Source organism: Emys orbicularis, chromosome 24 (genome assembly GCF_028017835.1).
Source record: "Emys orbicularis isolate rEmyOrb1 chromosome 24, rEmyOrb1.hap1, whole genome shotgun sequence".
NCBI classification, from domain to species: domain Eukaryota; kingdom Metazoa; phylum Chordata; order Testudines; family Emydidae; genus Emys; species Emys orbicularis.
In genome coordinates this window covers 10217228-10230557 of record NC_088706.1, presented here as the reverse complement: position 1 = coordinate 10230557, position 13330 = coordinate 10217228, and the positions used below count along the sequence as shown (strand labels likewise).

General features: G+C 49.9%; 1 protein-coding gene across 1 annotated transcript; it reads right to left on the bottom strand.

Moving 5' to 3' along the window:
* Positions 1–955: 955 nt before the first annotated feature.
* On the bottom strand, positions 956–13330 carry HSD11B1L (hydroxysteroid 11-beta dehydrogenase 1 like). Its single transcript, XM_065422200.1, has 7 exons — positions 13246–13330; positions 8088–8218; positions 6499–6610; positions 4463–4554; positions 2778–2871; positions 2041–2206; positions 956–1683 (listed from the first exon to the last, which is right to left on the bottom strand). The coding sequence occupies exons 1-7, from the start codon at positions 13328–13330 to the stop codon at positions 1497–1499; spliced, it is 867 nt and encodes a 288-aa protein (XP_065278272.1). The 3' UTR covers positions 956–1496.

Below are 13330 nucleotides of genomic sequence, written 5' to 3'. Positions count from 1 at the left end.
CTGGTGCTGCTGACAATCAGGCCACTGGGTCCTGATCCCGTTGACTCCACCTGCGTTTGGGTAAGGAGCTTAGAGCGCAGCTGGAAAGGGCGTGCTGGCTGAACCTTGGACCTGGCTGGTAGGATGTGGTCACATGTTGGGCGCATACTGGTTCTTCTGCATTCCCTTTCATTACCAGCCAGCAGGGGGCAGGAGCTGGGAGCATTGTCTCTGCCTGTTGCTCTGGCCAACCAGGCAGGGGAGAGACCTCCAAGCAAATCCCCCCATCCCCGAGCGGAGCACCCCACTTTCTTCTTGCTCAGTGATAGCCGGGGGAACCCCCTGACTCACACACAAGGGGGACTTCTGGGCTAGCACCCATGTCTTATTGGCCAAGAGGGGAAGGGGAGAAGAGGCCGAATGGAGTTGGCCTGGGGTTGGGGAAGGTGCCATCGTCCATCTTTTATGGTGAACATATATCCCCTCCTGAAAGGTGTCCAAGCCCCCTGCTCGCCAATCCCAGGGCCCTGAGCCCTTGGAATGGGATGGGAGGGACTCCAGGCTTTATCCCACTGGGAAGGTCTGCCTCCTACGGGGGAGGGGAGATTGTCTTTGAGGTGGGGGTGACACAGCTGGGAGGATGGTTTCTATCCTGCATCGGAGAAGTGGGGAGTCTTTATCCCTAGCCCTGGGACATCATGGGCTGGGGCAGAGGGGAGACTCCAGCCCATATGAATGGATGGGTGAGGCCGCAGAGGCTGGAGTCAACACGGCAAGGGGCAGGGGTATGAGAAGCTGAGGCAGTGTCGGTTAGACGACTGTGTAAGGTCTTTGGAGCATGCATGGAATATAAACAGGGAGCAGAACGGGTAAAGAGTTATGGTTGATGGGGACAGAGTAGGGGTCAGAGTTAAGGTTGATGGGAAGGGAGGAGCAGTCAGATGTTCAAAAGGATGGAGGGGGGGTCGGAGTTAAGGTTGATGGGGACAGAGAAGGGATCAGAGATAAGGTTGATGGTGATGGAAGAAGGGTTAGAGACTGGTTGATGGGGAGGAAGGAAGGGTCAGACATTGATATGGACAGAGGAGGGGTCAGAGTTAAGGTTGATGGGGACAGAGGAGGGGTCAGAGTTAAGGTTGATGGGGACAGAGGAGGGATCAGAGCTAAGGTCGATGGTGATGGAAGAAGGGTCAGAGACTGGTTGATGGGGAGGAAGGAAGGGTCAGACATTGATACGGATGGAGGGGGGATCAGAGCTAAGGTTGATGGGGACAGAGGACGGGTCAGAGTTAAGGTTGATGGGGACAGAGGAGGGGTGAGAGATAAGGTTGATGGGGACAGAGGAGGGATCAGAGCTAAGGTTGCTACTGGACCCTTAGCCAATGATTTCCTGACATTTTTTGTTCCAGATCCAAATGCTGCTCGCACTGAAGCCAATGGCTGACATTGACCTCAGCAGGAGGCGAGGGCCTTGCGCCTGTATTTGCAGGGCGAAGGGAATGGCAGCTCTGCATCACTCAGGCGCTGGTGTAGTTATAGAAGCTCTGTATAACGACATCCCTCTGGTCGGGAAACCAATCCCGCAGGTGGCACAGCAGCTCCAGCCACCAGGGGTAGAACACCTCCCGTGCCCTGGTGGCTCCGCCTTTGATGATGGTCAGCGCGGCTTCAGCAGCGGGATAGGCGCTCATGTACACCTTGTCCCTGGAAGGGAACAATGACCCGGTCATACAACCCCCCCGTCACCGCGCTGGCCTGCTCTGTGCAAACGGACATCTCAGGAGTGAAAGATGCAAACCAGCTCCACAGGGCTGTACACACTCACACGCATGCACCAATCCACCCAGATGCACGTATCCAGACGCTCATGCCCGCACACCCTTCCACACTCATCCATGAACGCACGAATACATACACAGACGTGTGCACGCTACACTCACACTCATGTACGCCCACGCAGGAATACACACACCGATGCAAACATTCTCGCACCATACATTCTCTTGCACACGTGCGAACGCCCACATACATGCGCACCCATTCTTGTGCACACACACGCACCTCGTCTTCTCCAAAGCCATTTCGGTGTCGATCAGCCCCAAGATGCAGAGGGTGATGCACACATCTTGCTTCTGCATGGCGAGCTCATGGCGCAGGGAGCTAAAGAATCCGTCCAGAGCGAACTTGGTGGCGGAGTAAGAGACTGTGAAGGGAGTTGAGATTTTCCCTAGAAAGGAAAACACGAGGAGAGGAAACCAAGTGAAACGTCTGGCAGAGCCTGACTGAGGGTGAGGGCACAGCTGGGAGAGAACCCCCTGGAAGGAATACATAAGAACAGAGGATTTGCTACATTGCATCAGACCGTTGCTCCAGCTAGACAAGTTTCCTCATCTCCAGCAGTGGATGCATCAGAAGACGGAAACATCCAATCCCATAATGCACCAGGACAATCATCATGCATGTGGGGGGGAAAGATTCCTTGCTGTTCGGGCTGCCCCCCCGCCTGTAGTAATCAGTTCACACTCTTGGCCAAAATATCTAGTGTGGTGGTTTGGCTGCTGCCCTCCCATACACTCGGCCACAGCTGTGGGTATATGCCCCAGGAAGTGCTCTGAAGGTGGGAAGCCCTACAGGAACATGAAATGATGTAATCCAGAAATGCCCCAGCAAGGGCCAGAGTCCCATTCACGCTGCAATTCTGAAGACTGCTGCAGGCAGGGCTTAGAAACTCATTCAGGATCAAGCTGAGGCATTGCATCTTTATCAGCCACAGCTCTGTGCAGGTTTCAAGCACTGACCTGAGACGGAAGAAACTACAATCAGAGATCCTTTACTCTCAGCCAAGATGGGAAGAGCTGCAGATGCCAAGGCCACATAACTCAGGAAATTCACCTGGAATGAAAGGAGATGAGACGTGAACGGAATGGGAACGTGGCAGCCAAAGCCAAAACTAAACATCTGTTCAGTGGGAGGGCTGGGGATGGGGTCACCCACTCATTACAAAGGTCATGAAATGAAAGGGGCGGGGTGCTTGATTTGCTACATAAAGCATCCAGGGAAAGGTTGCACCTATCTGGGGGTCTGGACTGATAGGATAATAGGAACACTACATTTTTGGGCGCTTTAAGATTTCAGATTAACGAGGAGGGGTCAGAGTTAAGGTTATTGCTGCACATATACCCAAGGATTCCTTGAGTCGCTACGTGTAACAAGGAGCAGCTAGCTGTTCTCTGGTTTTCAGCCTGCTAGACAGTGGCATTCCCCACCCTGCTCCTAACACCCTGGCTTTGGTCCAAAGTTACCCTCTTCCTGGGTTTACCTTTATTGTGAACTTAATTAACAAAGAATAACCATCAGCCTAAGTTTTCTCCTGAGCTTGACTGTTTTTCCCCCCTGCAGGATCTCTCTACCCTGACCCCTACTACTTCTTCTGAGAAGAGGCTCAAGCCCTTTCATATTCTGGAATGGAGCTAGTAGGACTCAACTGATCTGGCCTCCCAGATGAGTCAGTAAAACAGCTCAGCATCTCTAGGGTTCTAAAACCTGACATCCGTTGCCTGATCTATTGGTTAAGTATTATTTTGATTTCCCAATTTAACATTCCATGGTTTGGCAGTGTTTGCTTGCCTCTAGATCCATCACAGTATGATTAATTTCAGAGTGAGGGCCCTGGTATATGTGGGAGAGACACTCATACTTAGGGAAGACCTTTTGAATTTGCAATAGTTTTATTAGCACTATCAGCACTATCACAAACTCTACAACATAGCAAACTAGATATAGATAATACAAGCAGCCAGAACTTGCATACTCATACCATCCTTTGTGGGGAGCCCCATAGTAGGTAAGATGACCCACGAGTGGTCCTTGGCCTGGCACGTTCCAGGAAATCTCCCTGGAGTGCATGGGCCGAGTGCCACCTTTTAATCAGAGGTTACGCTAACGCCTGCAATGCCTAATGCACATTCAGTAGGTGTTTGAGCCCTTTTCCTTATCTGTATTTCCTCACCCTACTAATGTTGGGGTGCCCTTCTCCTACTAGGCCTCTTAATTCAAGCTTATTAGCATATAAATCAGTTCGTTACCATGGCATAGGCCCATATATCTATAGAATAGCTGGCTGTACATTGGAGTGATTCAACAGAAAACCCTGCATCTGTAAGCAGGGTCCTAGGAGCCACTGACTGCCATGTTACACACCCTCACTAGCTACTACACTGATTGGTGCCCTAGAAATCAGAAAGACAGACCGAGAGAGAGAGAGAGAGAGATAAGTGGCAATGACCTAACCAGATCAGCTACCTGCCTCACATCTCAGCAGCCTTCTGAATCAGCAGCAAAGCATTACGGACCTTTTCCTTTCACCCCTATTTAGAGTCAAGGGGCCCCACTTCAGTGGAGTTGCCCCCAGTCTGCATTTGCCCCGCGTCTCTGAAAGCGAGGCCGATCCCAGGAAAGCCCGCTCTCGGCTGCAGAAACCAACCTGCATGAGCCAGCGGGTGTGTTCCACGTCTCCATCCCACATCTGGAAAGGGGTCCCGCCAATGTGGTTCAGCACCAGGTGATCCAGTCCCCCTGCAAGCAGCAGAGCAGGATGGGGGTCAGGGTCAGGGTCGGGACCATCCTTGGGCCAAGAGATGCAGCATAAAGGGGGAAGCAAACCAGCCAGCTCTTTCCTTTGGGCTGCTGGGAAGAGGTCCATCAGCTGGAGCCCAGGATGTGCCCAGTCAAGGCAACTCCTCAGGACCCCCCAGGCAGCACCTAGAGAGATGGCCGTGGGTGTCTCTTTCCAGTGCCCCTTGGCTCCAGGTGAAGCATTGCATGGTGGGAAGTGTAGTCCCTGCAAGCTGCATCTCCATTTCAAAAGAGGAGGGCAGCTGCAGGCATCGCTGAGTGTCCCCTGGGGCACAAGCTGCGCCTTGGGCGCTAGGCAGCTGGAGCTGGCTAGACCCAGTTTGCACCCCATTATCAATCAAAGGCACTGCTGAGACTGCAACCATTACCAGGCTGGAATAGACACACCAGGCACCCTCCTCACACACCCATACATCACTGGCTGAAGTGGGGACACCGAGGCACTCAGCCACGACAGTGAGGGGGGCTCCACAAAGACACGTCAGGCCAAAAGAGAATAAACCCAGGTCACCCTTGGAGCCAGGAGCAGAACCCAGGAGTCCTGACTCCCACTCGCCTGCCTCTGACCAAGGCAACACGGCGTCAACGGATCAATTGCAGAGCCAGCGCAGGACAGGAAAAGCCACCCCCCGCCCCCCATGCTTGTAGTAAATAAAAGCAAACCCTTCAAGGGAGTCACACAGCAAGGGAAGCCGTGTTTGGCGGCTTGTGACCTGGGAATCTTGAATTTCCTGCTGCGTTACCCGGCTCGAGGCAGGATGTACAGAGGGAGCTGGGTGCATAGAGACCTTCTCAGGACTGCAGCTCCCAGTTAGGATGACGCAGCCTGAGAGCAGCTGGGCCAGGCATGATCCAGAGAAAGATAGAATCACATGAGGACCTATCTAAGGTACTTTCTAATGTATTTACCCTCATAACGCCCTGTGAAGCAGGGCAGGGTATTATGGGGAACTGAGCCACAGAGAGATGAAGTGAGTTGCCCAAGGTGACCTAGGAAAGCTGTGGCAGAGCAGGGAATTGAAGCCAAAGTCCTAGGCTAATACTCTAATCACTGGGCCATCCTTCCTTTCCAGCCTTGGCATCCCGGGAGGACAAAGACCTCTGCTGAAGCCTGCTCCGGCCTTCTGCAGCCTGGCTTCCCTCCTGGCCCAGGGAACGTCTGCCCGCATTGTCCCACCTATTGGATTCCACCTCAATCCAGAGGGACCCACTCCCAAAGGTTCCACCTCCACAGCCCAATGAGTCCTTGGCCCCCTGGCGGAGGCTACCAATGAGAAGGCGCACCTGGGATGGTGCTGTCTGCGATGTGGACATGTGTCCGTTAAGAACTGGACTGAGAGCTCATTACACACACAACGTACATGGGAACAACAGTCTCCAGCTAGGCCAGATCTGTCTGATCTACTCTCGCTGGTATTTATATGGTACCAGCCACCGTAGTAACTAGGTATGAATTTGACCTGAACCGTGCTGTGCCTCAGTTTCCCCATGTCAAATGAGAACAATACTGCCCTCCCTCCACCCCTTCCTCAGAGAAGCATCGTGAGGGTTAATCAGCTAACGCCCCTGAAGGACAGAGGGCTTGACTTTCGTTTGAGGCAAGGCCCCTTAACGCTGCTCTGGCAGGGTGCGATGGGTATGAATGTACACCCACTTCAAGGGCGCTTTACGTTAGCGGAGCCTTGGTGTGAATGAGAATCAGACCCAGGAATTCGGTATTATTAGCGAACCTTTCCCATCGGGCCATTCAGAACAAGACAGCTGCAACCATATTTTCCTCCAGCCCCGGGGGACCTGGAACTGTTATAGTCTCAGCCTGACTTTCACATGGACACCTGTTCTCCCCCAGCATCAGTCGCTTTTCTTCAGACGGCCAATACGCACCCAGTTTTTGCAAAGCAAACTGCACCACCTTTTCTGGGGCTTGAGGGGAAGACATATCGGCCTGGATGTAAAAGACTTTCTTTGCTCCCAGCTGCAGGCATTTCTCCGTCACCTAGAGGAACAACAACAGACAGATCTGAGTCTACTTTTTTTGGTGGGGAGAGACAAGGGGCTGTTACTTCATTCACCTCACTGTTTTCATGCCATGGTCAAGAAGAGCCAACTATGAACAAAGTCACAAACTTCACACCCACATTTACTTCCATCCAACCCAAAAGGGTGCGATTCTCATTTACATTAAAGGACTTGTCTACATGAGGAAATTAACCAAGGAATAATTATAACACACTAAATTAACACCCTACATTAACCCAGAATAAGAGTGCCCACATGAAAAACTATTCCAGAATAGCTATTGTGCTTTAAATTCATGACCTACCTTAATCTGAGAAAGAGAAACAGCAGAACTAAAATTCATTTGCAAATTTAACACCATTAATTTGGGTTGACTAGGGACTGGGAGTGGCTGGCTCATTACAGAAGCAGCTTTGCCTCTCCTGGAATTGACACCTCCTCATCTATTATTGGGAGTGGACTACATCCACCCTGATTGAATTGGCCCTGTCAACACTGGTTCTCCACTTGTCAGGTACTCCCTTCTCTTCATGTGTCATTATATAATGCCTGCATCTGTAACTTTCACTCCATGCATCTGAAGAAGTGGGTTTTTTACCCACGAAAGCTTATGCCCAAATAAATCTGTCAGTCTTTAAGGTGCCACCGGACTCCTTGTTGTTTTTGTGGATACAGACTAACACGGCTACCCCCAATACTTAATGTGAACGAAGCCCGAACGAGACACTGCAACAGGCTTAGGTGAGCCCAGGCCTAGTGCAACGTTCTTACATTTACCTTCCCATCAGCTCAGAACCTTACATTGGGCCTGTTCTCACATGATTTCCGTACTCCAGAGATGGATGAGTTTGTATTTCCAACTTATTTGAGCTGGTTGGAAAATGCTTTTTTATCTCCTCAAAGAAAATTTTGAGTTTTCAGTCAAATATTTTGCTTGAGAACAGAAATATTTCAATTCCGAAATGCTGCTCCAGTGCCTCATGGGAGTTGTAGTCCAGAGTCACATGCTCCCATGTCTCCTCTATAGGTTGGGGTCCCTCTTGGACTACATCTCCCATGATGCACCACAGCATCCCCTCTTGGTGAGGGGAGGTGGTGCATCATGGCAGTCATATGGTGGCACTGCATCATGGGATATGAAGTCTGGCTGGAGATTTTGGCCCATAGATAAGAATGGGAGCACAAGGCACCCAAACTACAGCTCCCAAAAAGTACAGCAGAGGCATTTCAGAATTGAACAATTTTGATTTGGGAGTGTTTTTCAGCGAAGACAAAAATCGAGATTTTTCTACAGAAAGCAGACACTTTTCATGTAAAAATTCATTTTGTCAAACCCCCCATTTTCTGTCAAAGGACAGTTTTGGTGGAACATTTCTGACTAGCTCTACATCCTATTTTTTTTAATGGCCACATCTTCACCCCTTCTGCTTTCTACTGTGTGAGGAGGCTCTTACTTTCTGAAGCAGGGTTTCCCTCCTGGCAGTCAGAACTATTTCAGCACCAAACCTGGAGTAATGATATGCCATCTGCTCTCCGATCCCAGCGCTGGCTCCAGTCAGGAGAACTCGGGCACCAGAGATGCTGTCTTAAGGGGTGGGGAGGGGGAGAGAGCACAAGAAGAGAGGAATTACAATTACTGATGCAGGGAGCGCTCAAGATTGGAAACTATCTCACTGCGTAGGAAAGATAGGAAGTATGGCAAGAGACCATTCCAGATATCAACCATCCCACACAGACACTTTTTAATAATCTTCTCCCACACTACTTCCATAGCTTGTGACATCAGCTTAATTGGGAGATCATTAACACACCGTGTAATAGCTCCTTTGTGTTTAAAAGTAGGCACCACAAAGCTTTTATGCCACTCATCTGGCATTTTCTCTTTCTTAAGAATATCATGGAACAAACTTGTAAAATACTTGATGCCTTTGCTTCTCAAGGACTTCACCGCATCCACTGATACTTCATTTGGGCCAGATGCTTTCTCCTATTTCATTTTCCTAAGCGCCTCTTCAACTTCTTCATTTATGCCTTCTAGTCCTGCCTTGAGTGCAGGGGACTGGACTAGAAGACCTCTCGAGGTCCCTTCCAGTCCTACAATTCTATGATTCTATGTAATTTATCACATCCAAGTTCGGCTTACATGTCCTTAATTCCTCATTCATCACTCTTGCAAAATAATCACTCCAAACTTTGTTGATTGATTCCCCATTCATTAGCAATATGCCATATTCATTTCTAATGTAAGCAAACTTGTTCACATCCCTCATCATCTTCTCTCTTGCCTTGGTGAGTCTACAGATGGTCTTCCCTCCCTCATGTCCTCCTAGTCAGTTATATAGTTTGTCACAGACCATACTTTTAGCTGCTGCAAAACACTTCTGTTAGCCTCCTTTTTTGCCTCAAAAAATGCCATCTTATCACCGCTCAAGCTATTGGCCTGCCCTTTTTTGAAGGTGATCTTATTTTTCCCCCTCAATGGATTCTTGAACTTGAGGATTGCACCACCAAGTCTCTCTTCTTATCCTATCTGCTACTGGTTTCCTCACTCCTAGGACTTCATGTGCCGTTTCCAGCAGAGCCGACTTTAGTTTGAACCAGGCATCCTCCACACATCCCTGTGTCAGTAAGTCTATGCCTTTCTCCTTGTTTGAAGGATTTTTCACTACCATCTTTAAGTTTCCAACGCTTAGGCCTTTTTGGAGCCCAGGCGTTCAGGTATTTCCAAAGTCTCCGCATTCTGATGTCCATAAGGGGAAGTCTGTGCTGTCTCACAATGCACTTGCTGGGTATTACCTTCCAATTGATTATTCATGATCTGTTGCTTCTTCTCATTAAAAGGAAATCCATTTGGGACTTGTATCCTCCACCAGCATAAGTTACAAGGTGGCTTTCCCTCTTCTGTAAGTGTGTGTTTACGATCACCAAGCCCAGAGCAAGACAAGTCTGTAGGATCATGCTCTCTTGGAGTTTCTGTTTCCAGTTCTTTGCCCTCCATGGAGTTTCATATCCAGTCTTTCCAGTTCCAACATGCGCATTTAGATCTGCTCTGATAATTATCTTCTCGTTGGATGGTACGTTTCCAATAAAGGACAACAACTCATCAAAAAACTCCTCTTTTAGTCTTTGATCCTCTCCTAACTTTAGTAAATACCCCCGTATTATATGGCTCGTTACCTCTTCCCAGAACAGTCTGACACATATCAGTCCGTCCAACCTTCTGGTAACCTCTATCACATGCTTCTGCATGGTTTCATCCAGAACAACCCTGTAGACGTTCCAGGGTGGGGCTCGTCCCTTACAGGGGCGGCTGGGAGCCAGGCCGCCCCGCTGCAAAGCCAATAACAGTTTAAGGCTCAGGCCCTGTGGCAGGGGGCTGAGCACACAAGTAATAGTTCAGAGCTCAGGCCCTGTGGCAGGGGGCTGAGCACACAAGTAATAGTTCAAAGCTCAGGCCCTGTGGCAGGGGGCTGAGCACACAAGTAGTGGCAGCCCAGGCCCTAGGTCAGGGCGGGGCAGCAAGCAATCAGTCTCTCAGAGGCCCAGGGTTAGGGAGGAGGAGAGACTGCCACCCGGCGTGGGGTGGCAGGGGGGAACACAGGCCCACCCACTCCACTGTGTTCCAGCCCGGGGCCCTATCCGCAGCAGTCCGTCTGCGGCGGGGTCAGTGGGCATCCTGACCGCAACACACTGACATAGGTTCGGGGTCTGCTACCCCTGGGCCACTTCCCATCTCCTCCTCCATAGGTACCTGCACGTCCTGAGTCTCGTCTGCCGTGTCCCAGACCATGGGCTCCTCCGGACTCCGAGCACTGGGTAGGGGGATCGGGTCCTCCAGACTCTCGGCGGGGCTTGGCTCAGGCCGCTCCTCCGGATACGGGGTTCGGGGTCGGCTCGGCCAGTCCTCCTCCGGATACCGGGCTCTGGGTAGACTCGGCCAGTCCTCCTCCGGATACCGGGCTCTGGGCAGACTCGGCCAGTCCTCCTCCGGATACCGGGCTCTGGGCAGGCTCAGGCCCGCGGGAGCTCGGGCACCAGCATCTGTCCTCTCCCGCTGCCGGCCAGGTACTGAGCGCTGTGGGTTGGCTTTTATAGTTCCTGTCCCGCCCCTTGACTTCCGGGGGGCGGAGACAGGCGGCGGTGGCTCCGCCCACTCTGGCGGCTGTTCTGGCTCGTCCCTCCCAGGGGCGGCTGGGAGCCAGGCCGCCCCGCTACAAACCCCAATACCGTTTTAGGATGTTGAACTCCCTGAGGATTTTGTAACCCTCCGCCAGCATCTTGGCTTTGCAACCCTTCCAGTTGGTCTCTTGCACATGTCACATTTATTCTTCTCCCCTTTAAGACCAGACATAGCTCCAAACTTCTCCCAGCCAGCGTTCCTACTTTCCAACGTACAGATCTCAGCTTACTCACTTGCTCCTTGCCCTGTTACAATACGCAAGGAAGGCTGTTGTGTGCTGCTCGCAGGGAACACCCTAGCCCTCTGGGGTACACTTAACATGGATATCAGTTCACATGAGCATGTCTTCACAGGCTTCACACCCTCGCTGTCCATGCCTGATGCCTTGGGTTTGAAATCGGCGTTTCCCTTCTCTTAGGTGAGCTGCCTGACACGGCTGAAGAGTCCCATCTGCCCCAGTAAGACTTATATTAAAGCGGTCTTTATTCACCTGGACATCCTCATCATTGGGCCTAAGTAGCATTGTATAGAGATAGCTGTGCCACCAGCTACGCTACCCCGCCTGTGCAAAGATGTCACCAGTTGGTCTGTGACCACTTACTGAGCATTTGCAGCTGTCCTGCATATCTGCAGTACGTTCCCCTATCTGTTCCCCTACCCGGGGATGCACCTGATGGGAGCTGGTCACTCCTGCTGGCAACCAGTAGTACCTCTTTCCTTATTATCTGTACGACAGCGACTGAGATCAGAGTTAGTCTGTGCTAGGCGCTGTACGTACACGTATTGAGGACAGTCCCTGCCCCAAAGAGCTCACAGTCTAAATAAACAGCAAGCACTGTTATTACCTATTTTTAGGGCCCTTTGTTTTCAGTTTTTATTTTATTTATTTTCTCAGGAATTGATCTGTGTTTATTTCTACATCAACAAAAACGGGTGAAAATTGGTGGAAAAAACTATTAATAATTTTTTCTGGGTAAATATCAGGGTTTATTTTGGTGGATGGAAAGACAGAGGAAAAAGTAGTCAGTAGATTAATGCTTTGATGAATGGAATTCAATGTGGTTTGCTGCAGAACAAAAACAGAACTCAAAACACCTCTCTCAGTTTACGAAAACAGTATATCTCTAATCCCCAAATAAAACTGTTCATTTGAATAAAAAGTTTTACTGTTGTAGACTTAGAACTATTAGCCTATAAATATTTACATTTAATAATTGGGATACACCATTTGCAGCACATACACTCAACTTCATCCTTTTCCCCTGTTTTTGGTTTTTTTTAAACTTCTGAATACTTTCTTGTGTTCTGAAACGTATTCTGTGACAGATTTTCATTTTCTTCCCATTTCAGTGTGTCAAATCTTTAAACCGTTATCTGCTAACAGCTTGAGATGTGTACATGGCGGGCGTGACATTCATCAGTACATTCAGATGCGCACACACTTCAGAGATTGCGTGCAGGCCTGTTTGTTTATTGTGTGTATCTTCTAGACTATTACATAGCCTTATTTCAACAGGCAGCTTTGCATATACATACAGACTAATGTATTATCATAATACATAGATCTCATGCAATGTATTGTATTTCCCTAATAAAACCAGTTATTTTTATATATTTGAATAATACAAGAGTAGGGTGAAAATCGGAAAAAAAGGAATAATACTTTTTGTAAAACCCGGGATTTTTTCAGTAAAAACGGGTTTAAACGGAAAACGAAGGGGCTTGCCCAGTTTACAGATGGAGAAATGAAGCACTGAGAGAGATTATGATCTAAAGAGACAAAAAATGGGAAGAGGGAGAACAGAGCAAAACAAGGAAAGTGACATACCCAAGGTCACACAGCTGGTCAGTGGCAGAGAAGGGAATAGAACCTAGGTCTCCTGAGTTACAGCCCAGTGCAGTACCCACTAGACCACACTGCCTGTCCTGTACCTAGCATATAGCAATGGCCCCTAATAAATACAGCTAGGCTGGCTCTTTCTTGATCCCAGCTTCTTTCACAGGCATAAGAACGGCCATATTGGGTCAGACCAAAGGTCCATCTAGCCCAGTGTCCTGTCTTCTGACAGTAGCCAATGCCAGGTGCCCCAGAGGGAATGATCAGAACAGGCAAGCATCAAGCGATCCATCCTCTGTCGCCCATTCCCGGCTCTTCTCTGCAGGTGGAAACAAGGACAGGCAGCTCCCTTTGGTCAGACAGCTGTCTCTAGACCACAGGCAAGCGTTCCACAGACCACAGTTTGGGAACACTCCCCGTCCCCCATTCACCTTCCATAGGTGCTGGGAGAGGTGGTTTCCATCACAGACAAGCTTTACAGTTTGGTTCAATGGCTCTCAGCCACACCCACACACCCACTCTCTCTCTCTCTCCCACCCCCCACACCCACCGGAAGCCTCTTTCCAAGCTCTGTCTGTTTCCTCTCTCCGCCTACCTGGGTTAAAGGTGTCTCTCCAGAAGAAAGCCAGGAGCCCAACTATAATCCCAGCAGTACAAAGTGCTTTCCCAGGTGGGATCAT